At 57.4% G+C, this 27,933-nt stretch overlaps 3 protein-coding genes across 12 annotated transcripts in view; 2 read left to right on the top strand and 1 right to left on the bottom strand.

Moving 5' to 3' along the window:
* The first annotated feature begins 3 nt into the window (after positions 1 to 3).
* Positions 4 to 16,559, top strand: NHERF1 (NHERF family PDZ scaffold protein 1). The gene is made up of 6 exons (XM_039859652.1): positions 4 to 688; positions 10,966 to 11,127; positions 11,934 to 12,087; positions 14,302 to 14,342; positions 15,444 to 15,509; positions 15,713 to 16,559. Exons 1-6 carry the CDS (start codon positions 227 to 229, stop codon positions 15,902 to 15,904), a joined length of 1,077 nt encoding a protein of 358 aa, XP_039715586.1. The 5' UTR covers positions 4 to 226; the 3' UTR covers positions 15,905 to 16,559.
* Positions 16,431 to 22,151, bottom strand: NAT9 (N-acetyltransferase 9). 4 transcript variants are annotated; one of them, XM_039859669.1, is made up of 7 exons: positions 22,026 to 22,151; positions 21,361 to 21,446; positions 20,395 to 20,504; positions 19,723 to 19,866; positions 19,069 to 19,128; positions 18,772 to 18,863; positions 16,431 to 18,664 (listed from the first exon to the last, which is right to left on the bottom strand). In XM_039859669.1, the coding sequence occupies exons 2-7, from the start codon at positions 21,435 to 21,437 to the stop codon at positions 18,542 to 18,544; spliced, it is 606 nt and encodes a 201-aa protein (XP_039715603.1). In that variant the 5' UTR covers positions 21,438 to 21,446; positions 22,026 to 22,151; the 3' UTR covers positions 16,431 to 18,541. The 4 variants fall into 4 exon arrangements, with proteins under 4 accessions (XP_039715603.1, XP_039715604.1, XP_039715602.1 ...); XM_039859670.1 differs by having other exon boundaries at positions 18,772 to 18,866; positions 22,068 to 22,151; XM_039859668.1 differs by having other exon boundaries at positions 18,772 to 18,866; positions 22,026 to 22,150.
* A 119-nt stretch (positions 22,152 to 22,270) lies between these two features.
* Positions 22,271 to 27,933, top strand: part of SLC38A12 (solute carrier family 38 member 12) — a 50,935-nt gene continuing 45,272 nt past the window's right edge. For 6 of the 7 annotated variants that reach the window (XM_039859647.1, XM_039859648.1, XM_039859646.1 and 3 more), the window contains exons 1-2: positions 22,352 to 22,454; positions 22,983 to 23,098. In XM_039859647.1, coding sequence (XP_039715581.1) covers positions 23,054 to 23,098 — 45 coding nt within the window. In that variant the 5' untranslated portion in view covers positions 22,352 to 22,454; positions 22,983 to 23,053. The other variant, XM_039859645.1, reaches the window with a different exon arrangement.

Raw genomic sequence — 27,933 nt, 5'->3', positions numbered from 1 at the left:
CTGGAACTCTCAGACGCGGCGCGGGGCGGGGATTGGCTCCTTCCTCGGCTCATAGCAGTTCGCGGCTGCAGTTCGCGGGACACCTGCTAGTTCCTCCGGCGCGGGGGCTTCTTGCCGCGCTCTCTCCAGCCTCCCGGTCCGCAGGGCTGGGTAAAGGGCTGGACCGTCCGGTCTCCGATCCCTTTACAGGACTCCGCGTCGCGCCGCTGAGCCGTCGCAGGGCGAGATGAGCGCGGACGCAGAGGCCGGGGCTCCCCTGCCCCGGCTCTGCTGCCTGGAGAAGGGTCCGAACGGCTATGGCTTCCACCTGCACGGGGAGAAGGGCAAGGTGGGCCAGTTCATCCGGCTGGTGGAACCCGGCTCGCCGGCCGAGAGGTCGGGGCTGCTGGCCGGTGACCGGCTCGTGGAGGTGAACGGCGAGAACGTAGAGAAGGAGACCCACCAGCAGGTGGTGAGCCGCATCCGCGCGGCGCTCAACGCCGTGCGTCTGCTGGTGGTCGACCCCGAGACGGACGAGCGGCTGCAGAAGCTGGGCGTCCAGGTCCGGGAGGAGCTGCTGCGCACCCAGGAAGGGCCCTCGCAGGCCGAGCCGCCGGCCGCCGCCGAGGCGCAGGGGGCTGGCGACGAAAATGAGCCACAGGCCGCCGCGCCGGAACCGGGGGAGGCGGAGAAGAGCCATCCGGAGCTGGTAAGTGCTGGCTGGGGCGGGCGGCGAGGCTGGAACGGGGTGGGAGGGGCGGATCAGGGAGAAACCTGTCTTTTCTGAAACTCGATCTTCGAGGGGGAGACTGCTTTCGCCAGACTGCTTTCGCCAGCACTGGTAGGCGCGGGATTGGGGCTGCGTCCCGCGACCCCCACCCCCTCTCCAGACTGGGCTGGGACTCTGAACTACTTCGCCACCTGCGTCTCCTGTCCCGTGCCCGTTGGGAGTGGCGGTGAGAGAGGGCGGCTCAAGGGAGCCCAGTCCCCCTTTCCTCGGCTCCGTTGGTGATGTCTACTCCCGTTTTCCTAATCTAATCCCGCCACCCTCGAGGCCCGCTTCTCCGCCAGCCGTCCCACGGGTGCCAGCTTCTTCCACGGCCCCTGTGGGTGGTCGGAAACTGAAGCTGGGGTAAAGCGAGCGTGGCCCCGACTTCAAAGAGCTAGAGGAATAACAACCCCTGTTCTTTGCGGAGCCCCCGCGCTGGGAGGGGAGAGGTCGCAGGCTACTGGTGTGTGTATCATTAACTTCAGCCCGGCTGGACTTCACCCTCCTCCTGAAGTCCGGTGTGACTTCTAAGAAAGAGAGAGGAAGCCCCACTGTCTCAGGGCGATATGAGGGGTGGGGGTGGGGAGGAGGTGCAGAGGCCTCTCCCGGGTGGTGGCCGCGGCTCTGCCGCCCAGGAGGATTTATGATTCTTAGGAATGTGAGGAGTAAGCACTAGCTTGTATCTGGGAGTGGGAGGGAGGACCTTGGAGGAGAAAGATGGCTCGGGGAGAGAGAGCAGGGAGTGGTCCCGTGGCGCTGGGCCACGTAGGGGCTCGCAGAGCACACTGTGGGCAGGTGGTCTTGTCCTGGCATTGTCTGCCTCACTCCCATCCCGGGACAGCAAGCAGGCTGGTTGCTTTTTGCTCATGTTCGGTGTTTCCCCAAAAGATCTCAGTTTGGATCAGCTGCAGGAGGGGAAGTGGCAAAACTGGAATTGTGCTGAGCCTCCTGTCCCCAGAGAGTGAATGGGGAGGCCTTAGGGTGCAGACTGGGGAGCAGGGCCTGGTTCTCCCCGTGGCCCATATGGCTTGCACCAGCTCTCCACCTGGTGGCAGCTTGTGGCACAGGTGTCCATGGTGCCAGCAGGAGCCTCCCCTGGACAGAGAAACGGCACAGTTCGGCCTTAAGGTAGAGGGTAGAGCCCGAGAGGACCAACTGGTTTGGTGGAAGTGAAGGAAGTGAGGTCACAAGTAGCCGTGTCCAGCGGGAGTTGGGTGCCGGGAATGCCAGGCCCGCCAGGCTCCCACTTCCTGCCACCGCCAAGCTGGCATTGGCAAAGGTGGGGCAGGGGTCAGAGCATCCTAGTCAGGGGTCAGACACTGGAGAATTGGAACCCGTGACCTCTGGTCCTAGGCAGAAATCCACTTTGAACTTTGTGCTGAGGGCATCGGTTTTCCATACCTCTGGTTTTTTGGACTTTGGCACTCGCACAAGTAGCGTGTACCGCCCCCGCCCGCTCCCCCCCACCCCCCCGCTGTTGCATCACATTCAGCTCCTCCCATTGCCCCTTCTTCTGCTGCTGGGTGCCAGAGGCCTGGCGGGGGGTAGAGGAGTGGAGGACCTGGCACCTGCACCCCACCCATCTCCCCCCGACCCCGCCCCCCGGTCTGAAAAGGCAGCAGCACTTGGCTTCCTGCTCTCTGGATGAGCACCGAGTCAGGTTCCCTAGGCGGTGGTATGACACCTATGTGTGTACTTTGTTAAGCCGGGAGAAGGGAGTAGACCCACCCTACCCAGTCTCCTGGACGCAGTCACCAGGCCTCCTGGGGTTTCAGGTCAACAAACAAATCACAGAACGTCTCTGAGCCTTGGTTCTCCCATCTGTAAAATGGGGGCCTTGGATTACACAGCAATACCTGCCTTCCCTAGAATTTTATAAATAATGGAAGTACTTGCGCCCATACAGGATACCGAATTGGGTCCCTTTGTGCCCAAGCATTTGAATCGCTGTTCTGTGCAGCCACCGCCTTTAGCCTTATGCATAGCTAGTCAGCACTGTTATATCCCACTATGAGGAGCTTCCCGTGAAATCTGGTATGGCGGGCATGCAGGTGACCCACCCTGTCATTGCAAAAACATTTTAATAAACATCGTAAGTTATTTTTTTTTTCCTAAAAGGCTTCTCTTAGGTAAAGCATTTCGAGTTTTACTAATTCGTTTTAGGCTGAATTTGTTTGTACAGTGGGGGCTGTTACGGCCTTTTCATTAGTCCTCCTAAGTGAGAAAGGTGTTACGCGGAAAAGTGCCATGTGGCGGGCGACATCCCACTGGGAAGACCAGCCTGGGAGGAAGGTGGATACAGGGCAGAGGGTGCCCGCAGTACTAGTCTAGAAGAAGGGGGAGGTGCACTTCCAGCGCTGCCCACCTTTGCTGATGGCGTTCCCCACCGGGAGCAGCAGCACCCCTTTCCACAAACTCAGAGGATGGGACCCAAACCCTTGACCTTGGTGCCCGGCACATGAGCCCACAGTGGTGGCTGGCCAGGCCTCAGCCAGCTCAGCTGTACTGGCCGGGCCACCTCCAGCCGAGTTTCTTAACCTCACTAAGCCTCCATTTCCTCTTGTGTAAGTTGGGGTGATAGCAGCCGCCTCTAGAGGCTGTGGGATTACCCGAGGATGTTCGTAAAGCTCAGTGCCTGGCACTAGGTAAGTGCTCACCATTTGAATACAAAAATATTTCACAGCGATCGTTACACGCCCATCCATGGGGCAACCAGCCCTGGATCCGCCTCCCGCCTTTGGCAAGTGTGGCTGTGGCCACACTTGGCACTCAGGACAAGCTCAGTCAGGGGTCACTATTGTTGAACAATCATATGTGGTTCCAATCGAGCACGTTCCCTTTTGTGTCCACCTCACCACACACGGGGGGGTCCAGATTCCCCTCTGGCACACTGTGCTCACTCAGCCTTTGAAACTTCACGCGTAATTTCTACCTCAGCCCCATCTCCACTGGGCGCACTCCCCAAGACCACCTTCCTCCCGAGGAGCCTTTCCTCGCCTCCTCTGCTCCCCATCCTTCCACCTCGTATCACTGTGAACACACGCTATTTAAATCACCTGTTTATGATCTCTATCACTGCCTGGTGAGTGCCCAAGGCAACAGCTGTGGCTTATTTGTGTTTATAGCCCCAGCCCTGTCCTCTGCACAGAGTAGGGAGGGGCTCGATCAATATTTTTTGAATTAGTGAATGAATGCATCACAGCCACTAAGGACCTTTGTCCTAATCATCTCAGTCCAGCACACCTGCACCTGCCTACCATCAAGCACACCCAGAGATCAGAATTCCAGACAGAAGCACTTTTTCTTGCCTACTAGTACCTTCCATTTTATAATTAGCCAAAAGTCTGCTCTTAGGGATCAGCCGGATCCATGAGTGAATCTTGGCTCTGCCAGCCTGCTGGATCCGGGCCTCTAAATTGTTCCTTGTTCCCTACAAGCCTCAGCTTCTGCATCTGTGAAATGGGGACACTAGCACTCACCCTGCAGGGTTGTCGGGGGGATTCAATGAGATGATGGGTGAGTGTGTGTGTAAGTGCCCAGCTTGGGGTGGGTTCCCACCAGACCTGATCCTGATCCCAGAGGCAAAGATGGTGCAGGCACCCCAGGTCACAAGCTGGTTGGGTGGACACAACCAGCTGGCAGTCTACCACTCTCTTTCCCATTTCAGGGAAGACAGAGTAGGGTTTGAGCCGCAGGATGTTGGATTTGAGATGGACAGTGTACGTGATCTTTTGTGTTGGTTCCTCCCCTTAAGCCACATATTTGGGATCTCTCTCTCCCCTAGCTTAGCCCTGGTTCTTACCTTCAAGGGTGTGTCTTGGAACCCCGCTCACTGTGAATCCAGTGTCTGTCTGTATGTCCATTTGGCTACAGTTGGTTTGCTTGGGGGCCTCACTGTCCAGCCGGGTGTCTCTGCTCATCCCAGTGGCATAAATTTAGGCTACTTGAACCATCTCCCTGCAAGGTCCAGGTAGCCGAGCCCTTTGGGCGAGGACTCCCAGGTGCTCCTGTCCCTCGTGTTGTCCTGATGGGAGGCCTCAGCTTAGAAGGGGCAGGCTCCTGGCCCCATCCCTTCCCCTGTGATGGGCTGGCGGGCAGTCTGGTGACCAAGTCTCTACCTCCACCCTCAGGTCCTGAGAACCCACCCTTGCTATTTCAGGGCTGCCTTACAGCACAAAGAGCCTACTGAGAGGCTGACCTTGTCTTTTGGCCTTGGCTTTTTTCCCCCATCACTCCATCACCATGTCCCCAGACCCTTAGGCAATATTTAGGTCTCTGTGCTCTAAAAAAGGATGAGTGATACAGATTCCCTGAGAGTGATACAGATTCCCTGACGTCTACGTCCAAGGGCTGCTCTCGGCTGGGTGATTGAGCTCCAGCCTCTCCCTGTGTCCTGTTATAAGGTCATGGGGCGGGGATCTGGAAAAGTGTTTGGGGCTGACAGCCTAAAGGTTGAGTGTGAGACCTCTAGGATGTATGCCGGCCATTGCCACAGCCACTGGCCACATGTGAAGACCTAGTACAAATAAAGAGATGTAAATAGCCTATTCATAATTTTTAAATGGATTCCATGTTGAAACGATAATATTTGAGATATCTCGTGTTAAATAAGATCTTATAATTAATTTCTCTTGTTTCTTTTTACTTTTTAATGTGGCTGCTGGAAAACTTTTAATTATCTATGTTTAAAAACAAAATTCAACCAAGTAAATTTGAAGATAAAATTGGCTTTATTAAGCGCTTTACGCATTGGGCAGCATCCCATCTAGCAACTAAAGAGGTGCTCCGAGGGACCGCACAAAATGAAAGGCTTTATGGGAAGGCTTTATGGGAAGGGGTGGGGCAAAGGAGCTACTGACAAGAGAAAATGATTATTTGGGGGCCTGACATCTTCAGGAAGTGTTTTTATGCAGATTTCCTCTTCTTTTCTATGAGGGATGGAGAGGGCCCATGTAACAGATTACCTTCCTTGAGCTTGACCAGGAAACTCCAGACCCATTAAGATGATATTTGTTGGAAAGGTTGAAGCTGCCGTTAGATTGTGCACTGAATCTAGGTCTGGTAGGGGCTGTTAGCGTGAGTGACGCCATTTTGAGCCTATGATTTTCTTTGACACATACATGTTTGGCATTACATTTTCTATTGGGTAGTGCTGATCTAGATATGGGTTCAGAGCCTGCCTTCTATCAGCTGTGCTAGAGCAATTTACATGCTCTCTTTGAACCTGAGTTCCTTCATCTGTGAAATGAAGGCAGTAATACCTTCCTTGTAGGGTTAAAGTTGTGTTTTAACAAGAAAACACTCATAAAGCCCCAGTGTAGTGCTTGGCATATATAAGTGCTCAGTGAACAGCCACTGTTTATTTCGATAGGGCCCCAATTTCACAAGCTCCCGAAGGTCCTTACAAGTAGCCCCTTGGGCTAACCCACAGGAGTTAAATCCAGCAACTTCTGGGAAGAGAATGAGGGATGAGGAGGGCTGACGATGGAGTGCTTGCTGGGCAGGCAGGCATGGGGTGGCCGGCCTGGATGGTGTCCAACCAGGCAGCAGCCCACGTACCAGCCTGCTCCATCCCAGCCTTGTCCAGCCCTGGGGAGACCTGAGCCAAACTCTCCCTTGGGTGGGTCCCTGGACAGCAGAGGGGGAATCTGGCTCAGGGCCCCTGCTTGGGGGGTTGGAGAAGCAGCCCCCACTTTAGCTTATGTCTCCCTTGTGGATCCCACCTTGCTAGGCTCCAGAAGAGTGCTTTCCCACTGAGAAATAGGAAGTCTAAGGTCAAGGGCTAGAAACAGCTCCCTTTTTCACAAATGGAGGTATCTAATATTCCTCAGCCTGCACAGAGCTGGGGGAAGACCCCACAGGGTGAAATGGAGCCACATCAGGGCCATAGGACATGAGTGGGTGGCAGCCAAGCCCTCTGTACCTCCCCTTGGGCGAGGAGAGGATCCTTCAGCCTAGAGCTGTGGATGCTGGCCAGTGGTCTGAGCTCCTAGTCACCTCCCAGCCTGCCCTAAGGACAATGCCCCCATGTTACCCAGTCACACGTCACCCCAGGCAGGGCCAGCTCTCTTCATCCTGGCTTCCTTAAAGAGCTGGCACCAGACCCAAGCCTGTGTCTCCAGAATCCCGTGGAATGGACTGAGTGCCTCTCAGAGCAGCCGTGGTTGCTTACCCCCTGCCCCACCCCCACCAGAGCAGCCAGGGCCCCTCCTCCCCACCGCCCCTATCTCCTTCTCTGCCCACCTTGTTCTTGGGGGCCGATTTCCCTGTGTGGGGCAGCCAGGCACCATTCTTAGGTGCATAAACAAGAGCCCTTGTCTGGGGCTGGGCTGGGGGAAGGGCGGTCTTGGGTTGCGAGGTCATTTCAATTGTTCCCCTGGCCACCCTGGTGATCACCCCACTCCTCCAGCAGGCCCTTCGCGGGAGGCAGCCTGGCCGTTTTCTATAAGCTCCTCACCATGGCACTGGCCAGGGAGGGGCTGGGCCCAGTGGGCGTTGGCCCCCAGCCACCCTCCCTGAGCCCTACCTGACAGGAGCAGGGAGCGGCCCTGGGCCTCTCCCCAGAGACAGTCACCGGGATTAGGGTATCGACTTTCCGCAGCTTTCCAGGTGGCTATTGGTGGTGCCTATTGAATTCCGTGCCCGCCATCCGCTCCCTGGGCTGCGTGGGTGGAGGTGAATGGGCGGCCACTTGGAGTGGAGCTGGACTCCCCCAGGGGAGAGGAGGCGATGGGGGGTGGGGGTCAGCCACGTCAGGCCCGGGATAGGGTTTGGGACAGCCCGAGAACCTAAGAGCAGGAGAAGCCTCATGACAGTCAGAGGCAGCTGTCCTGTCAGGTCTTTTCCCGAGAGTGGGTCTGGCGTTTTCTGGGAGTGAGAGGCTCAGACCCCTCCGGCCCCAGCCGGCCTGGCCCGTTCGCGCTGCCCATTGGCCACTGTTGTCCCACGTTGCTTTCTCCAGCTCCCGGGTCTCTGCCAGTCTCCTCTCTGAGCGGACCCTGCATTTTACTTCTGAGCTGTCGTCGCTGGGAGTCCTGCCTGAGGCTCTGAACACTCTGGGGCATGTTGAAGTGCCCCCCGGCCCTGGACCCCTCTAGCACCATGGCAGGCTCCCCCTGAACTGGGGGCCACACATCAGGCCCAAGATGGCCTGGACTTCCACTTACTCCTTTTCCTAGAGGCAGAACCCAGGCCCTGCCCCGGCTCTGGGGGTACATGCCCAGGAGCAATGGTGACCAAGCTCAGGCTAGGTGCCTGACCCCTCCCCAACTTCTCAGTGTCGGGCCAGCCCCACTGATCCCCAGGGAGGCTGCCCCCAGGGACTCCTGTTGGCACCAACCTGCACCCAGGATGCGCTGGGCTGACTCAGCAGCTGGAATGACACCTCCTGGAGACAAGCCGGGGGAAAGGTGGGAAGAAGCAAGGCTGGTCTCCCTGGAAGATGGGAAGCCCCCGCCCCTTCCTGTGGGAAGGGTGGTTAGCTCCAGGGCCTTAGAAATGAGGGAGCTACATGGGGCTCTGTAGGTGTCTGAACACTGAACTACCTGGGGCTTCCTGTCCCCCCTGCCCAGCCACCCCCAGAGGGCAATGGGGTGGGGTGCCAGGGAGAAGGGAGCAGCAGGGCCCTGCGGCCCTCAGGCTGGGTGCCCATTTCTCCCGTCTTCATGGCTTGATGAGAACAAAGCGGGCCCTCCCGCTTTAATGACAGGTCACCAGACAAGGGGTCCCGGGGTGAAACGTGCTGAGGATCAGATCAGTGAGGGAAGCCCACCGCACGGAGTCCGCATCACAGGACAGCTAGCGCGGCCTGCCAGCCAGGAAAGCACATGAGCCCTCGCCCCGCAAGCCCAGCCCAGGCCTGCTCACTGCCTCGTCGCCTGTCCCAAGCCCACGCTGTAGCTGTGGCTGCATGAGGCCTTTTGAGCACCCGGAAGGAAGGCTGTGGTTTCGTCTGCTCCCAAGGGCCTCCCAGCAGAGACTGCCGGAACCTTGGCGAGAGTGACCCCAGTGTTTGTGACTCGTGCTGAAGCCTCAGCTCCAAGGGGCCCCCTCCCAGTCTGGACTTGGTCCCTGAGGGCCAGCCCACGGATGGTGGGAGGAACACGGGTTCCAAGTCAGAGACAGGGCTGGCGTTCCGGCCCCTCCCCTGTAAAGCCGTGTGACGTCAGGCAGTGGACATCACCTCCCGAGTCTCAGTTTCCCCATCTCAATGGCGGTGGGGGGCGGGGCGTGACCAGCCCCAGCCAGGTTGCTATGGGAAGGCTCCTTGGAGTGAGGGGGGCGGGGAGAAGCAGACACGGAGCTGCCCCCTCCCTTACCCGTGATTCACCCTGCCCACTTTCTCAGGGTGGCTGCAGAGCTCAGCCTGGCTGGGGCAGAAAGCTGAGCCTGCCCTGGTGGTGGCAGCTGGTCAGACCTGTTTCTGCTCACTTCGGCTGGGGAGGGCCCAGCTGGCAGCTTTGCGGAGGGATTAGCTGGAGGGGAGAAGAGCCTCTCTTAGTCCCCGAACGACGACGTCCCAGGGGGCTGTGGCTGGCCCGGATAAGCAGGTACCCGCGGGCCTGCTGGTGTGGGCCCTGCAGTGAGAGGCAGGAGGGATGAGGAGAACTTGAGCGAATAGGGTGCCTGAGACCTGACCTAGTCCAGATTAGGGTACCCGCAGGCCCGGCCATCACCCCTCCTTCCTGTCTTGGCCTCTCCACACCCCCATCAACATCCTGAAACACAGAAAGATCCGCCCTGGCATTTAAAGGCAGGTAGTCACCCGCTGCCCGCCCACCCTCCCCCCGCCGAGAGTGGCGGGTGGGGACTGAGTCTAGCTGCAGTGGCACCTCCACCTGGGGCTGGCAAGTTGGGGCTGGTGAACCCTCCTCTCCTTCCCCACCCATCCCTTGCCATCTCTGCTCCCAGCTGGGGACTGGGGTTTCAGAGCACCCCACCCCACACCCCCAGAATCTCACTTCTCGCTTTCATTTGACTATTCACAGCAGGGGCCAGGTCTGCATAGGCACAGGGATTTTACAGTTGTCAAGTGTCCCCTGTAGGCGAATTACTTCACTGCCTCCCGGCAACCATGGGAGGCAGGTGGCACCACCAGTGGTCTATAAATGAGGGACCTGAGGCCCTGAGGAGGTAATTACTGCCCCAGGTCACATAGTGGGGAAGCTGGAACCTGGGCCAGGGTTCCAGTGAGCGACTGCCCATTGCCTGGCGTCCAGGGGTGACCCAGAGCTCGCAGGCTTCCTGCTGCGGCCCTGTGCCAGGCCTGGGAGGACGGGGAGAGGGACCCCTAGTCAGTCCTGGAGCTCGGGCTTCTGGCCAAGGTTTCATTTTCTCGCCCACTCACATGTGTTCCCCGCATCGTGTACCCGTATCCTAACCCTGCAGCTTCTGAGCTCAGCTGCTTAAGTTGGACGGTGTAAACTGTTTCAGCTGAGTGTCCAAGTGCTCAGGAGAATCCGCCTGTGCCCTCTCAGGAGGTCGCCTGTCCAGCCCACGGCTGCAGCTACATTGCGCTCCCTTCAGCCCAGCCCTGCTTTTCACAGCCCCGCCCCACGCATGCTCCTTGGGGACCAGCAGGTTCTCTGGGGTTCTGTCGCCGCTGCCAGTGGGGTGTCCTTGTCCTGTCCGGGACCCCTGGCTGTGCTGCCCCCTCGTCCCTGGCTCCCTTTGGCTGGGCCATGTGGCCGGGTGGCAGAGACGGGGGCCGTGTGGGTAAGGAAGGGCTTTACTGTAAACATGCTGAGCAGCTTTCAGTAAACACCTGGCCCTGCCTCCCCGCTGCAGAGGACGAGGTACGCTGGGGCGAGGGTCCCCAGTCACATGTCCCAGGTACCCAGCAGCTGGCAGGGGTGCCACCTACCACCCCGCCAGGAAGTCCAGACTGAGCTGTTGGTAGGAGGGACAAGGTAGCAATCAAAATAACATGATTCACCTTAGAATGTCAAGGGGGAGGGGCTTGAGCTAATCTGGTCCCACTCTTCATTTGCCAGAAGAGGAAACTGAGGCTTGACAGGGGCCTAGGGGCCTTGTCGCCCAGAGTCACCTCGGCAGCTTGCTGCAACACTGGGTCTGCACACAGGCTGGCACTCTCTCACGCTGCCACGTGGGACCTAAGCAGACTTGCCTTATTCCCGGACCTTCCCCGATGGGGAGGTGGGGTCAGGCACAGGGCAGGGATGTCGTGGAATGGTACAGACCCTGCTTTATCCCCACAGCGTGAGCTTCGGCCTCGGCTCTGCACCATGAAGAGGGGCGCCAATGGCTATGGCTTCAACCTGCACAGCGACAAGTCCAAGCCAGGCCAGTTCATCCGGTCAGTGGACGCAGACTCGCCTGCCGAAGCCGCAGGGCTCCAGGCCCAGGATCGCATCGTAGAGGTAACGCTTCTCGCCTTTTTCCCAGGTTCTCCTTCCCGACCACCTCCTCACAGAAAAGGCGCTCCTGGGGCAGACGTTACACTGTCTGCTCCTCGGTTAGCCCCCGGGGCCCAGGCAGCCCATAGACGGGGAGGAAGGAAGGAGGGAAGGAAAGGTGGCTGGTGGACAGAGGGACTGACTTCGTTGATGTCCTTGGGCTCTGCTTCACCGACCAGACACCCTCGGCAGCCCATGATTCACCCGTCACTCCGGGTGCGTGTCCGGGGCCACCCCTGGAGTTTCCTGCTGCCTGAGTCCTCAGTGCCAGGCACAGGTGGGGACAGGAGGGTGAAATCCTTCTCCCTGTGAGGCTGCTGGGCGCACTCATACACCTGCGCTGTGCTCTGCGGGAGAGGAAACGTGACCCAAATGCCTTGGGCAGGTCCCAGAATCTCAGTCTTAGAACCTTAGAGCTGGAAGATCAGCTCTCCCCAGACTTCTCATTTTACATGTGAGCAAACTGAGGCCCAGAGAGGGAGGTCGACGGCAGGGACGTGGAAGAGCTGGGGCCCTCCCCAGCCTCCCGGGCCGTTCCCTCCCGTCCGTTACAGCTGTGTTTGTTCAGTCTCATCGGGGTATTTTCTTTGGCTTTTCCTATGTGTCCTGCTTCCCATCCCATCTGACTGTCAAGTGGGAGGACCACTGGCCCCTACAGGCAAGGGTGAGCTCATTGTCCCCAGATTGCCAACTGGCTGAGGACGAAGAGCACCACTTGTACCTCCCCCCCAAACTAAGACCTGTGTCGGTAACCACGCCCCCATCCACAGGTGAACGGGGTCTGCATGGAGGGCAAGCAGCACGGGGACGTGGTATCTGCCATCAAGGCTGGTGGGGACGAGACCAAGCTGCTGGTGGTGGACAGAGAGACCGATGAGTTCTTCAAGAAGTGCAAAGTGATCCCGTCTCAGGAGCATCTGAATGGTGAGCCACGTGGTGTGGCTGGAGGCCCCCCGGTCGAGGGCGTTGGCCAGGGCTCTAGACCTGTGTCCCTGGTGAGGGGCAGACCGCTTCCTGCTTCCATGCCCCCTCCTCTCTTCAGGACAGGCCCAGGGGGCGGGTTGGCAGAGAGTGGGGCCTAGTGTTGGGAGAAGCGGCAGAGGTTGGCCGTCGGTTTCTGAGGATGGCACATGACAGTGGTAAGCTGGCGTGAGGGACGGTGAGATGGGACGGAGGATTCGTGGGCCAGAGGGAGCCCCGCGCTCCGTCCCCTCCGGGCCAGCACGTTCTCGGGGCCGTGCTGGTCTGAGGAAAGGGTTAACTCTGGGGAGGCCTCCAGCCTTCGCCTGGTCAGATCAGAGTCCAGTGACAGGCCCTGTGCCTCCCCTCCCTTCTTTCCGGTTGTCTTGGAAACCCAGCCTTGCTGGCTCTAGAGAGCAGTGGGTCCCCCCTCAGTCCCTGGGCCCCTGCCCTCCCCATCCCCCACCATTACCCTGCCAAGCCTGGCGCCTCCCCTCGCCTGAGCCCAAGCCAAACAGGGTGGGGCGGCGATGCCAGGGCAGGGAGGAGTTAAGCAGCGCCGTGCTCCCTGGTCTGGACTTTCTCCCTGGGAAGACCTCCTGGGGGTGTGGGGTGGGTGGAGCCTCTTCGTACTTTGCAATGGGCAGGGCCTCCCCGAAGGTGTCAGGGTTGTGTCGGGGGGCGGCGGGGTCCACACAAAGGTCCTGCCACGGGATGGGTCAGCGGAAGTTCCTACAGTCTCTGGGCATGGGAGGCAGGGTGTCTGTCACCTTACCCATCTCCTAAGTTCATGGGAACCAGGTTAACTCGGATAATCCCCTTCCTCAGTGAGGGGGAAACTGAGGCCCAGAGAAGCCCCAGCCTTGCTCTTGGGGACATGGCATGAGGAAGACACGGCGGAGATCTGGATTCCAGCGGCTCCCCGGATGCCTTCCCCTGCCTCCTCCCCGCACCCACAGGCCGTCAGCCCTCACGCTCCTCCCGTCTGCTAGGGTGGGAAGGGCCTTGAGAACTAGCGTAATTGCAGCCTCTGGCCAGCGGACCTGCCCAGGGAGAGGCCCTGGGGCAGCTGTCCTTCCCAGTGTCCCTCCCGGTTTCTCCAGCATGGTGTCTGTACCCACTTCTCCCAATCAGAGGTAACTGGGGGCGTCCCGTAGAGAGGAACGCTTCCCCCACCCGTCCCCCAATTCCAGGGCTTCACCCCGACCACTGGAGCTCATGGGGAAGGGTCCAGCTTGGGGACGGTGGGAGGATGAGTGTCCCTGTGTCCCAGGAGTCCCCTGCCTGGCCGAGGCAGGTGAGAGGGAGGAAAAGGTGTCAGGTAAACTTGACTGCCCGGGCCTCTGGTGCAGCACAAGGAGAGAGATGAACATTTATGTGAAGCTAAGAGTTCAGGAGAAACCCACCCAGGCCGACCTGTGCCCGGAGGTGGAACGGGTCCCTTTGCAGGGGCCCACCGAGGGTGACCCCAGGCCTATATTCTCCGTCTGACCCCTCCCGCCACTGCCAGGTCTTCCGTTGGTGGCGGGGAGCACACACAGGACACTGCCCCGAGCCCTCCTGGCCTCTCATCTCACACTACCAAGGAGGAGTTGGGATGATTTTCCCTTTCAGCTGGGGCAGGTACTAACCACAGCCTGGGTGTGGCTCTCATCCTGGTGACTCTGTCGCCCAGGGAGCATTTGGAGCATGCCGAGTCCCAGGCCTGCTCCAGACCCCCTGAATCAGAAGCCTTGGTGCCAAGGCCCGGGAGTGTGTGTTTGTAATGAGCTGCCAGCCAGGACTTGCCGTCAGTCTAGGACAGCGCTTTTCTCGAGGAGCTCCGCAGGCATCAGTTGTTCCTGAGACTGATCTGGTAGTCAGAGCCCAGCATTTTTTTTTTTACTGAAATTAAATAGAAAACATCAAAGAGCACTGTGACAGCGAGGGTAAGGTTTAAGGGACGTAGTAAGGGCCAGCTGCTTTGTGAAGCTTGTTAGTCACGCACAATCTGTGTGTGCTGGGTTGTCAAAACGCCAACTGTGCTTACAGTGGGTGGCAGTCAAGAGACTTTGAAACACTGACCCCAGGAACAAGGTCTAGTTCTCTGCCCAGCCCCGCGCCTCTCACCCCTCCACGCTGCACTCCGCCCACGTGCCCCAGAGCATCTGGACTCACCTCTGCTTTTTTCTCCTCTAGGTCCCTTGCCTGAGCCCTTCACCAATGGGGAGATCCAGAAGGTAAAGGCAGACCCTCCACCTGCTTCTCTGGCTCTCCGGGGCTGGGGAAGAAGGGTGGAAGGTGGTGTGGTCGGGAGGACAGCCATCAAGCTCAGGTTCAAACTCCTGGTTCCAAGCTGCTCCCTCCCCAGCTCCAAGCGGTAGAACCGCCTGTGTACCCCCGGCCCTGGCCTAGGACCAAGGCCGTCTGGAGAGAGGCCTGGCACGCCCCTCTGCAGCCCGCCATCCTGGGGGACAAGCCCCACCCCCAACTCCCCACCACACAGAGGAGGCCATTCTTCCCCCCAAGAACAGAGCTTCAGTGTCTGGCCGCACGCCGCCGGCCACTGCTCCTTCCAGTCTGGGTGGGAGAACAAAGCACCCCCCCTCCTCAGGCAGAAGGGCTGGGGAGGCGGTGGGGGAGAGATGGCGGGCTGGCTGCTAGCTGAGGCCACGAGCATCCCAGCGCCAAGCTGAAGTCCCAGCAGGCCTTCGCCCTGGGATGGGCCGGCACTCTGCAGGGTCTGCTCAAAGGGTTCCCTCCCCCAGGAGCTCCTGGGGGGGACACAGCAAGGGGGGTGGCCCTGGACCACCAGGACCTTCTGTCACTCCATCTGTGGGTCTAGAACTCTCCTCCGCTTTATTCCTTCTTGGCTGCCTTGGGTTACACTTTCAAGATTCCTGAGGTCAAGTCCAAAGTCCAAGTAGAGAATCAATCGGTGGGCCACAAGGGATACAGGGAGCATCTCAGGTATTCCCCGTGCCATGTAGAGGCCCCCAGTATCCCCATGCTCCAAGAAGCCCCACCTTGGTCACTGTCCCAAAAGGCAAGGCAGCCCTAAAGTCCTCACTGGGAGGACGAGGACTGGGCGATCCAGCTCATCTCACGATGCGCCTTCCCATCTGGGCGGTGGGACCAGGCTGCCCTGAGCCTTGGAGGAACGTAGCATGGTACATCCCTAGGGCCCCTGGCAGGCCCAGGCAGTGGGGCTGTGGGCGGGTGGCCAGGGCTTGAGTGCAACTTGTCAGACCGAGGCACCCGCCTTCCCCGGGAACGCCCTTCCTTACTCAGGACGTCCCCACCCTGTCCCCGCCAACCCACACCTGTCCTCCCTCTGCCAGGAGGCGGCCTCCGAGAACCCCAGACCCATGCTGGCAAGGTCCACCTCCAGTGACACCAGTGAAGAGGTAAGTGGGCGGGCAGACAGGCGGCACCGAGTTGCTAGGAGCCCATTCCCAGGCCACACTGGTTCCCGGCTCCCCAGCCTGCCTCGGAGGTCACATGCCGAGCCACATTCTGTTCTTGTGACCTGGCTTCCCTGAGCCACCTCACCGAGACCAGGACGCCTCGCCAGGCCCTGACTCCGCTCTCTGCCTCCCCTCCCTGGCAGCTGAATTCTCAAGACAGCCCCAAGAAACAGGACCCCACGGCACCCTCATCTACCTCTTCCTCCTCCGACCCCATCCCGGACTTCACCATCTCCCTGGCCGCGGCCAAAGAGAGGGCCCACCAGAAGCGCGGCAACAAGCGGGCCCCGCAGATGGACTGGAGCAAGAAAAACGAACTCTTCAGCAACCTCTGAGCGCGTCCCCCGGCCACCCGGGAAAGCTGGAGGGCTGGGCCCACACCCCAACTCAGCCCCCTTCCCCTCCCCGCCCCCCACTCACCCACGAATGACTTACCAATCAGCACCAGCATCTCCCCCTTGGCCAATCTGATTTTTCTAGAGAACTACGTGAATGTTTGCCTTTCCTACTCCAATCAAAGAGCAGACTGTCCCCCTCCTCGCAGAGGGCTTCAGCCCACCAGGTGTCCGCTCGCCACCCCTCCCGGGACATCACTGGGAGCTACAGCATGCAAGGACCGTGGGACTGGGAGAGGGGTCACGACCTCAAGTGATGACTGGGCCCAGGGTTGGAGGACTTGGATTACAGCAGTAGGCACCTCATCCTGAGAGGGCTGGGTTGGGCATCTTATTTTCGTTCACTTTTTTTTTTTTTTTTAAAGAGTGCAGTATTGCAGAGTTCAGAGGGATTTTTGTTTCCTGATTAACATGATTTTCCAGGTTGTTGCATCTAGGACATAGCAGCGGCCTCAGCCTTAAACTTTTTCTACTCCCACCCCAGAAACCTGGGCAGGTGGGGGGAGGGCTTGGCCACACCCTGCTCAGCCCTGAGCCAGGCACCACCACTGTAACTGTACAAACTCCCATCGGAAATTCAACTGGTTTCTCCAAACTGCCTCGGCCTCTGTGTCTTCCTTGAGAGCTCGGTCCTGGCCTTGAGAAATGGTCAGCGGGTGTTCCCAGGGTGGTCTCGGCTGAGGGTAGGAGACAGCTGCAGGGAGAGGATGGTCCGGGACTCTCTGGGACCCCCAGCCCAGGAGTGACAGCTCGGCAGCTTTAACCACAGGGCCTCGGGCCTGTAGCTGTCTGGGTGGCCAGGGTGGGAGTGGGACCCACCCGGCTTCCTCGTGCTTCCCTCTCCGGTCAACCTGCACAGGTGTGCTGGGCCCCATCCAGACGTTTGCCCAGGGAAGTGGGAGCCCACCCCCACCTGCCGAGAGGGCTCTGAGCCCTCCTGATTCCAGGAGCACTGGAAGTGTGAATCTAGGCTGGAGTTGGCTTGGGAATGTGAAGACTTGGCTTTCATCTTTCCGCCCTCAGCCAGTGGGGTTCGGGATTCCCAGGAGTGGCCTGAGCTGGCGCCAGATCCTCTGTCTTATCTGGCCGTGGACCTGATTGGAGGGCAGTTGTCCAGGCCTAGGGGAAAACAAACCCCAGCCCTGGACATGCCATGTGGCAGGTGGGTGCAGGGGACTTGCCAAGGGCAAAATGCCCTGTTCCTTCACAAGTGATCCGCTGTACCGCTGGCACTCGAGGCCACATCCTAGAGGTCAGCCAGGGAGGCCTGAGAGCTGCAGCCGCCAGCCCAGGAGGTTCAGGCAGGAGCTCAGAGAAGGAAGGGAAGTTGGCCTGAGGCTACTCTCCGCCCAACCAGGAAACCTCGGAAGGCGGGTTCCTGGGACTGAGGAGAACAAGGAGGGAGACAGTGAACCAGGGAGGGGACCTGTGGAGCCCTGGGTTGAGAGGAGGGCCAGTCACTCTCTGGCCATCTCGTTTGGGTTTGTGGCCAAGCCCTTATCAGCACCAGTCGCCCTGGGCCCTGCTCAGCTGGGCTTGCCCTGCCCCCACCCCACCCTTTGACCTCTGATGGAGGCCCCCCCCCACAGGTGAAGCCTGAGAAGCTGCCCCGCCACATCCCTGGCCAGGCTGGGGAAGCCCTGGGGGCAGGGCTTAAGCTGAAGACAGGTGGCTCAGAAGACACTCGCATTGCTGTTTAACTCTAGTTTTTCACATGCATGATCTGCTGTCAGATGCCAGAATCCAGGGGACTGGGAGGCCCCAGCAACAGGTCCCACTCTGCCATCAAGAGGCCTTGGGCAGCTGTCTCAACTTGCCAGGGACTGTTTCTAACCCTCGAATGCCCTAGGTTCCCTCAAGAGTCTCTTCCACAACTGTGTTTTGAAACATGCCTGGCCGTTCTTGATGGCCACCCCACATCATGACAGCTCAAGGGAGGCGAGACGTCGGGGTGTCCCCCTTGCTGTGAGGTAGGGAGACCTGGCCCAGTCGCCAGGCAGCCTGGCCATCCCGAACCTGTGCCTCCGGCACCCCCTTGTGGCCTTGTTAGGTGCAGCTGTTCCCAGAGGTGGAGGGATGAACGGAGGACACAGGAGGACACGCACAGAGGACTGAGCCACCCTTGCCCTGTCGCTCCCATGCTGGACCAGATGCTGTAGCTGGGCCTCCCAGTGGCTCGCCTCACCTCCACACGGGCCCAGTGAGGAAACGGGAAGCTGGCCAAGCAGGGTGCTTTACTCCCGGCCAGGGCCTCAGTGCCTCTGACCTTCCCAGGGAAAGGAAGGGACAGCCTGTTCACAGGCCCCCTTTTTCTCCAGCTCCACCTTCACCCCGATGCCTCCCGTGGGGTTATGTCACCGGCTCTTGGTTCTGAGAGTCTGAGTCCAGGTTTGGCCAGGAGGAGGGGCACCCTGGAGTCACTCTGCCACACTGCCAGCCCGAGGGAGGCCAAGGAAAGTCCAGCCCAGAGTCTGAAGGGCCCCGAAGGAGATTCCCGCCTGGAGCGCAGCTGGGGGCACTCGGCCCCAAAGGCCCCTTCCGTTCCCCTCCTGTCGCAGTGTTCTATCAGCGGGGCGCCTACGACCCAATTCCATAGGGCTTCTCTTCCACGTGGCTGGTCTGCTCCAGAAGCCACTGCCGCTCAGGCTCACTCATCGTCAGTCTGAGTGTCACCTCCCGGAAGACGCTGCTCACAGCCACCTACAAGAGCCAGAGAGATCAGGGCTGGCTACTTTACAACCACAAGTCCTAGCACCAGCAGACTCCATGGCCCAGATCCAGGTTTCACCCTCTGGTGACATCCTTACCTGCTCAAAGTGAAGTTTCTGGAACATCCGGATGCTCGGTTCATTTCCTTGTCCGATTTTAGCCTCAAACTTCGTCAGACCTAGCTTGGTCACTCCTCCCAGAAATTAGAGAGGGACAAGCTAGAGGATGAAGGTCTCTCCAGTACCTTCTTGCCCTTCCAGTGCCAGTTTGCAGTGGAGGCACCTGTCACCTGTCACCTCCCCCACTTCAGGCCTGAAGAAGGCTCACTCCCAACATGCGCTAGCCCTCACCTAGGGCCTGGCCACTTCCCAGACTGTCTGCTCCAACTTCCTTACCGTAAGACATCATCATGAGAACGGCCTCAGTGCCAAAGCCCTTGCCCCTGCAGCTGGGCTCTAGGAGAAAACGAAAGTCAATGATGCCACGTGCCAGGCTCCAGAGCAGGCACTTAACAGATATGATCTCATTTAATCCTCACAACTCTGAAGTTTATAAATATTATTATCGTTCTACGGATGAAAGGACAGAGGCACAGAGAAGGCAAATGACTTGCCCAAGGTCTCATAGCAACCTGACCCCAAAGTTGACCCCTAAACCTCAGCGTGCCGCCTCATGAGCAGTTGCACAGCCTCTCAGGTGAAGGATAAGGACCAAGAAGGCCATACGCTGGAGGGCTCCTCCCACAGCTTGGGGAGATGCTCCAGGGTAGGTCATTTATTTTTGGAGGGTCCCCAGCCCATCCCCAAAATGGGGAAGACTGAAGGTTGAAGACCCTAAAATCAAAGGTTAAGTTCACGCCTAAGCATATGACAGGAATAAAGTGAACCACCAGGCTAAGGGGGTACCAAGTGGCAGTCTGCCCCAGCCAGGTGCTGAGTTAACCAGTGCCTCCCAATGAACTCCGAGGTCCCTATGCAGCCTCAACTGGCTTAAGGTTTAGCAGATCCAAGGGCCAGAAGGGAGGGAAGGCAGGGCCAGGTGGAACAAACCTGCAATCATGACCTCGATCTCCCCCAAGGAGGGGTCCCCCAGATCCGTAAGGAAGAGGTTCACATCTCCCGCCATGCAGCTCTCTTCAGTGGCGCCTGGTTGGGCCTGCCACCTCTCTGCATCCAGCACAATGAAGGTACACTCTAAAGAGGCAGGCGACGGGGTTATCCCCTATGCTCCCCAAGTGCAGTGCGGACAGTCTTCCTACCCAAGCCAGAGAACTACCATCATCTCTAAGGCTGGTGGGAGAAAAGGAAGGCCAGAACTTCCTTCGGTTGATTACGAAGCCCTAATTCTGCCTCTGGCAGGAAACGATGGCCTTCTCTCAGCCAGAGGCCCGAAGAGCAGTAACCACACCAGGCTTGCAGCAAGGGATGTGAGGGGCAGGGCCTCAGTTACAGCCAGAGCCCAAAATACTTTCTCTAAATCCTTCCAAACCTGGTGCAGTGAGTGAGGAAGAAGCATCAGCCGCAGGGACTGGCTTCAGTGGGCATCAGAGAATGAGTTTCAGGCACTCTCCAGGCTCTTCACGAGGTGTTTTTCTCAAGTTATTTTTCTCAAGGTGGCCCCGGGAGAGTTACAGCTGAGAATGGGAAAGGGAGGGACCCTGGAGACTGCCTCTGGAGTCAGCCCTCCCGCTACCAGCCCAGCTCAGGGCCTCTGCTGCTCACTGTCCGCATCTTCCCGCCAGCTGCGCTGCATCGCATACTCCTGCTCCAGGGTCAGCGGCTCGGAGGCTGTCAAACGCTGCAGCTCGTCTGATTTCATCCACTCGTGGTACCTGCAGGGATAGAGGGATGTCCTTCGGCAGGCAGGACTGACATGGGTCTGACATTTCTTGAGATGATAAAACTGTAGAAAGGAGAACCCTACATGGTACCACGGGGCTCACAGAAGACCGAAAGAAAGGGTTATAATTGCTGCTAAGGCAGAAGACCACAGGCACAAGACCAAGCGGACAGCAGGAGGGGTCAGTTCTATCTGTCCAGCTTCCCACCCTGTCTCAGGGAGAATTAAGGGAGAGCAGTCTGAAGCCAAACATTTCTCAAATTCCCCAGAGGAAGTATATGGCAAGCCAACCTCAGCAAAGAAGTCTGGACAGATCTTCACAAAGGCTAGGCACCAGGAACCCCCAAAAAGGAAAACTACAAGTAGAGTGCACCCCTACACTACCACCATCCCGGTCTACTGGACTGTGCCGATTGCCCCCTGCGACTGTCCTGGCCTTTCAAAACAGCAGACATCAGAACAAGCCATCAGCTCAGTTTTATGAGAAGTTCACATTACGTCTCCAAAAACAGCATACTCACTGGCACCAAAGGATATGACTAATTTATAATTAGGCAAGAAGACAATTCCTTTTTTTTTCTTACACACATTTAGTTTACATAAAAGAATTCCCTGCTGAAAGCCAAAAAGGAAGCTGGCAGGGTGAGGGAAAAACAGGGATGGGTGACTTCTTCCAAGAAAGTCACAGTCCTTCACTTCAGTGTTCACTTTTGCCTGTATGTAGTAAATTCTCACGCCAGCATTTCTCTTCAGAGGAAGCAGCCTCTGAGATTTGGGCAAAGGAAGGCCAACCCTCCTTGCTGTGCCCTGGAGAACAGCTTGCGCCCCATGTCAGGTGGAACAGTTACCTCGGCACATGCTCTGAGGTGTAGGGTACCAGCACCACCTTCTTCCCCAGCAGCAAGATGTTCTGATTTAACCTCATGGTAGCAGCCTGTGGGTGGGGAGGGCAAAGACTTCAAGGCTCTGAGTTTCAGCCCATTTAAGGTGGGAGCCCAGGCTCTCCACCCGCTAAATGCCTCCTGGGGCTAAGTCGTCAAAAGAGCCTCCACCCCTTTCCTTCTAAACACCTCTGAGAACACGGCCTCTAAACCCCTTGCAAGAAGGGGAGCAGGGCTGGTTAAAGATAAACAATCCCTGACTTACATCTCAAGGAGCCAGGCCTGAGCTACCATGTCTGCCTGTCCCTTCTGCCCCACCTCCCAGAACTTCCAAGACTCAAGCCCAAACACCAAGGCTTATCCCCAAAGTTCCCATCACTTGCCCCGTCCTGAAGCTCTGCTCCAAGAGCAACTTCTAGTCCTGTCTTAAACCTATTTCCAACCACCCTCTGGGCTCCAGCCCTCCCTCTCTCCCAACTCTCAAGCCAGGTCAACCAGGCCACTTTAGGGTGAAGCAAGCTTAAGCTGCAGTCCCTTCTGCTTTGTGTGGAGCTGCAGGCTACTCTCTACCCTCACCCCCTCCCCCGCAACCCCAACCACCGGAGACCCGAAACCGCCAAGTTTCCACCCACTCCCCGCCGACGAAACTGTCCCCAGCAAAAGGCACGATCCACCTCTTCCAACCAGCCCTGCTTCCCACCCCGGCCGGCAGTCACTTCTTCCGCATGCGCGTGGGAGTACACCCACCCACTTCCGCCACGCAGACGGCAGCCGCCAGGGCCCATTTCCAGTCCCGCTTCCGCGAGGCGCCCAATCAGCGCGCTGTGCTGCGCTGCGCCCCGCCCGAGGCGCGCGCGGACAAGCGGAGCTCCCGGTGCAAGCGCATGCGCACTGTGGGCGCTGGTGCGGGACAGCTGGCGCCGGCTGCAGAGTGGCTACGCTGCAGGTGAGGGGCTGAGCGCGAAAATGGGATGGGCTAGGGCGGCGCCAGACTCGGGGCCCCTCCAAGAGGGAAGAAGTCGGAGAGAGGCTCGGAGCGAGGGCCTGGAAAAGGCTTAAGGGTAGGGAGCCCTAAGGCAAGACAGAAGTCGAGTTGGGGAGTGAGAAGTGGAGGGCCGGTTAAAAAGGAGAGGCTTTGGGGCATGGAGTTGTGTTGGAGGACGATCTAGGAAAAACCCCCACCCCTCGCCCTAGGCAGAGGAGGCAGTTTCTTAGACTGACCTGTGTGGTAGTGAGCTCGCCTTTACAATATCCCCATTTAAAGCCGTTCCTGGCTTTAAATGGGGATATTGTAAAGGACGCTCATTGTGTAAAGTGGGCACTTGCGGTGGGTGTGACTTAGTGGTTTCTAAGGCCCCTTATATATCTTGGGGTCTGAGCGGCATTGAATACATTCATGTCCTGCACAGCAAGGAAAAAGAATCCAGCCAGGTGTCAGTCATCCAGGGAGACCCTTCCCTCCCAGCTGTCTTGTGATATTGAGGCCATTAAGTGTCTGTGATAAAAGGACTGGGCGGGGCGGGGCTGCAAACCTCCAGTTACCCTATCTCCGTCCATCAGAAACCTGAAATCTGCTCTTTTGCTTTAAGGAGCTGCAGCCGCCGCCACCCCTGTTCGGAAAGACGCTCAGCGGCAGAGGGACCCTTCCTCACTTTTGGAAATGGCCGGTGAAATCACAGAGACCGGGGAGCTCTATTCTCCCTATGTGAGTGATACTTTTAGAACCTGTTTTGCTCCTGGCTTCTAGAAAAGCACTCTGCTTCCTGTGGACTGGACTAGCGGGTGCCACTGCTTGCCTAGACCCTGGGAACACCCAGAGTGAGGGACCTCGATTCAGCAGCAGCCGTGCCGCTGCTGTCCTGGCTCACGATATGTTGAGAGAGTTAGGTTTGTTCACTTTTTAGATGTTGATCAGAGGGTAGCCAAGAAAACAAAATCGACTTACCCTTCGTAATATTTATACGTTGGTGCTGCTGCTGTTTGCACGCTGTGCTGCCTGCTGGTTCATGTGAATGGTGATGGACAGCTGTTGACTCTGGGTTTTGCTCATCTCAGCAGTTTGAAACCACTTCAGTTTTCAGCTTAATTTTAAGTTGCACAACTTTTGTAGTCTTGGATGGCGTAAGAGGCAGAGAAAGCACGCAGACACTTCCAACTGTAGTTTGATGGACTCTGTAATTAGAATGATCGATTGCACCCTGTCTTGGGTCTATATTACTCCCCTCCACACACACACACACACACACACACACACGCATCACTAGTCTATCTTTGTGTCATATATACTGGTCTCTTTACACCATGGAGTCCTTTCGCCTGGTTGGGTAGCTGGAGGAGTGGAATATTTACATGATTGACTCACATTGCTGCCAGGTATCCCAGGGGAGGCAGCACTGTCTTAAGTAGCGTGACCTGAGGGCTTTCTAGACCTGACCTAACCTTAAACAGCTGCCCTACTTTGCACTTATCTTCCTTGCCTGGGGATTCCTGCCCTGTTTCTGATGGATAAGGAAGCATCTCTGGGTACAGCCAGAAAAAGCCTTTCTCATACCAGTGTCTTCTAGCTGGGTGTGTGTCATTTGTGCGTAGTACCAAGGGGCCACCTTCACCTCACTCATTTATCGGGGGACATCTTTGGAATGAATCAAATCACATCCCTCTCATCTGAGGAAATGTGTAACAGCACGCAGCCTTTTCTTGGTATCAGCAATGAACTGTCCACACTGTCGTAAAAGTCACCAAGGTCCTGCTGCTTCTCGTGTCTGTAAGCTTAGAGATGACTCATGTCTGTAACTGAGTTTGGGGAAGGAGAAAACTTCGATATGGCCACTTTTTGTGTGTCTCCAGTTGTTCAGGGAATTGTTTCACACGTTGGCATGCACCCACAAGAAACTGGGCAGCGAACCCTAAAAGCTTCAGTGGGTTCTGCTTTTTTCATTTTTTCCTCTCTTTCCTATATGTTTGGGTTTTTTTAAGGGCCTGTTCTGGGCATTTGCTACAAACAGTCTGCTGGACAGTGTTGAGGATGAGGTGGCATTTCCAGGAGTTAGTGATCAGAGTTTAAGGAGAGGACATGCCTACTTCCTGAGGTTTCCTTAACTCTGTCATCTTGGGAGGACAGTTCTCGATCCCCCATGAGACCAGAATCTGGGCTCGGTGGATAACGGACCTTACAGAAGGGCATAAGGTTCATTATCCACCGAGCCCGGATAGACTGTGGAACTGGCTTTACTGTGGGTGCCGTTTTGAATTCGGCGCAGCACAATGTAGGCAGAACCTGCTCTGGTTCCTCTGGAGACTGAGAGTGGGGCTTCCGTAGTCCAGGAACGTGCCCTTAACCCGGGCATCCCCAGCACAGAGCCTCTCCCTACCTCCGCGTTGCCTCGTTGTGAGTGCTTTTCCCTTTCGTGACTGTCAGGGATGTTTGTTTTCACTCGTAATGGGATAGCGCCGGACACAGGAACATGACTCCGGCCCGTACGTGCCCCCGGTACGTGATCTCAGAACAGGCATGTCTGTGTCCCCACTCATGGGGACCAGGAGTGGCTCCAGGCCGAGGAGATGCACGATTCACACAGAATCTCCGCCTGTCCGGGGCCAGCCGCTGGGGCTCCCTTCCCCAGCCAGTCCGGCCGGCCGGACGTCGTTGCTGTTGCTTTCGAGGGAAAGAGCATTGGTTTCACTGCCTTCGGCCCGAGCGGTCGCTTCCTCTTCTCTGCTGCCTGCTGTTTCCTTTGACAGCTGTCATCGGGGAGGCCATTGAAAGGTGCCCGTGACCCTGCGTCACGTACGTTTGCAGGCGAGGTGGCTGGCAGGGGGTGAGGCCGCTGGAACACTGCACCGAACTCCCTAGAGCGTGGGGCAGCAGGTCGCCCGTCCTAAGGAACAAGGACAGTGCCTTCTCCAGCGCAGCCACAGAGGAAGAGCTGAGAACGGGAGGGAACTCGATTGAGCCCGCAGTGGCCACAGCATGCCTGGGGCCTTACTGAGACTGCGTTAAGGCTTCATTCATTCCTCAGCTTTCAGCCACCCTTCTCAGGAGGCTGTCCCCACGGAATGGTCCCTAACCAGCAGGAGAGAACGTATCTACTTCCTCCTGCTCCATACCTGCCTCTGACCCGGCCTGTGGCTCAGCTCAGATTTGCTTCCTGCCTCCATCGTCTGCTCCTAGCGATTGGTCTTTACCGGTCACCTTTACTGGAGGTAAAGAGGATTTAACTCTTGCCAGGAGGGTGAGGAAGTCTTACTTTATCCTGCAGGATGCCCTGAGCCCAGACAGGCCCAGGGTGCTTGCTTCCAAACTAAAAAAGAGCACAAGACAAATGCGACTGCACGTGTCTGCTCCTACCTGCCATCAGCTTATCGCTAACGATCTTCTCTGTAAAGTTCTTAAAGGGTCTTTTTCCCTGAGAATGATTTGAGGTTTCTGTTGGGAGTGTGCTTCAGCTGTGGTTCCTAGCTGGTGGCAGTCTTGCACCCCAGGGGACATTCGGCAATGTCTGGAGACATTGTCGATGGTCACAACACAGGAGCAAGGTCGGGGTACTGGAATCTAGTGGGTAGAGGCCAAGGACGCTGCTAAATATCCCGCAATGCACAGGACAGGCCCCTGTGAGAGAGAATGATTGGCTTTAGATGTCAGTAGTGCTCAGGCCGAGAAATCCTGATCTACAGTAAAACCTTGACTTTTACACCCCAAGGCCTTCAGGCATCCCTGAATTTACAAGTGCCTCTTGTCCTATTTAATTTCCCCATAATATCTGGCCAAGAACTGTCACTTTCTTAGGCCTCTTTGCTTTCTTTACTTCCATCACGAGAACCCTCCATCACAAGGGCCACTTTCCCTGAAGAAATGAGGTTCCACCCTTCCTAAGTGTTGCTGCTTATAAAAGCGACACGCAGAGAACAAAGCCGCGGGGAGGTGAGGTGTTAGGTCATCGACTGGGCACTGATTTGCTGGTGCCCTGCTGAAAACCCCGCAGAGCCTGAGACTTCCCGTCACGGGCACCGGGGCCCCTCACAGTCTGACTGCCGCCTGGCTCGTGTGGCCTCAAGCTCCTCAGACGTGCCCCGCCTCTTTCTCACCTCAGGCCTTTACCTGGAAGTCTCTCCCCTGGCCCTTTGCCTGGGCAGCTCCTTCAGGTCCTGGCGCGAATGAATGTCACCTCTTTTTGAAGTGTTCCCACGTCTCTTCGTGGCGGAGCCCTGCTTCTTTGCTTCAGGACGCATCTTGTCTCCGAGGTGGTCACCATTTTCTCGTTGCCCCTCCTTCGTGAGGTCAAGGGCCCCATCTGGCTTGCTCAGTGTCACACCCCCCAGCTCCCAGCACCTGGTCAGGCTCATGGAAGGCTCTCGGAGTTGTTGACTACGCGAGTAAAAGCAGAACCGAGCTAACTAAATGACTCACGCCCACACTCAGATGTACCAGCCTCAGAGCGCCAGTGATTGAAATTAACCCAACAAAAAGTACAGTTTAGTTTCTCATAGACATTCACAGTTCCTTGTGAAAAGCCGGCTCTGGGGACTTCCGGTTCAGAGGGCCAGCGATGGGCTGTATGTCCTGTTTCCGGCCCAGCTGTCACCCTCACATGGAGTCTCGTAAGGCCACCCTAGGCCAGGATTCTTAGCAGGGAGTCACGTCACGGCAGTGTCGTGATCCCATAGGTGCTATAGGAAGACGAGTCAACCTTGTTTTAATCCTTCTGGGATCTGTCTATGGGATCAAATTGAGATCGTGATGTTTAAAACAGACAAAGACTAGAGTGTTTGCGATCTCGCTCCCCACACATGTTTTCAATTTGGCTCAGATAAACTCTTATAAAATTTTTTTAAAAAATAAAACAGATGAAGACTGTCAGGTTTGCGTCAGAAAGAACCTGAACTAGGTCTAGTCGGCTCCTCTGAGGATTCCTGTCTTGAGGGTGTGTGCCAGGCACCCTGAGACTCTCAGAGAGAAGCGAGACACAGGCCACAACGAGCCTCGGATTTAGTGACGGGGGAAAGATAAACGCACCCACAAAAACCCAAGCGAGGGCATAAGCGGTGTTCCAGCTCCAGGGGTTCAGAAGTGGGAAGCAAGGCAAATTTAGGAAGCTGGAAGCCACAAGAGACTTTAGAAATAAAGCCGCTGGCACTGGGATCTGGAGTGGTCAGGAAGGAGGCTGGTGGATTTTGAGAATGCAGTTTCCAGAGGGTTCTGGGGCTGGAAACCATCAAGCATAGGAACTTGGAGAGGAAGGCAGAGGGTACAGTTGGCTTCTTCAGTGAGTTTGGTTAATGGACAGTGAGAGGGTGACGTTTTCAAGGTGTCCAGGACGCGTAGGCAGAGTGGAAGGGCTAGAGGGAGGAGAGGACCCCAGGAAGGAGGGCCGAGCCTCCGCGGGGAGAGGGGACGCCTGCTCCCCAGAGACAGGAGGCGGGCAGGGTGGGGGCCGACGCTGTGAGTTCTGAGCAAGGAAGGAGCGAGGCGCGGGGATGGCTCGTCGGACGGCCTGTCACCCCCATAACATAGGAGGTGCAGCCTTCACCCGAGAGAGCTGG

Source organism: Pteropus medius, unplaced genomic scaffold, assembly GCF_902729225.1.
Source record: "Pteropus medius unplaced genomic scaffold, Ma_sr-lr_union100, whole genome shotgun sequence".
Classification (NCBI taxonomy): domain Eukaryota; kingdom Metazoa; phylum Chordata; class Mammalia; order Chiroptera; family Pteropodidae; genus Pteropus; species Pteropus medius.
Note: the sequence above shows the minus strand (reverse complement) of the source record. Positions and strands in the feature narration are given on the sequence as shown.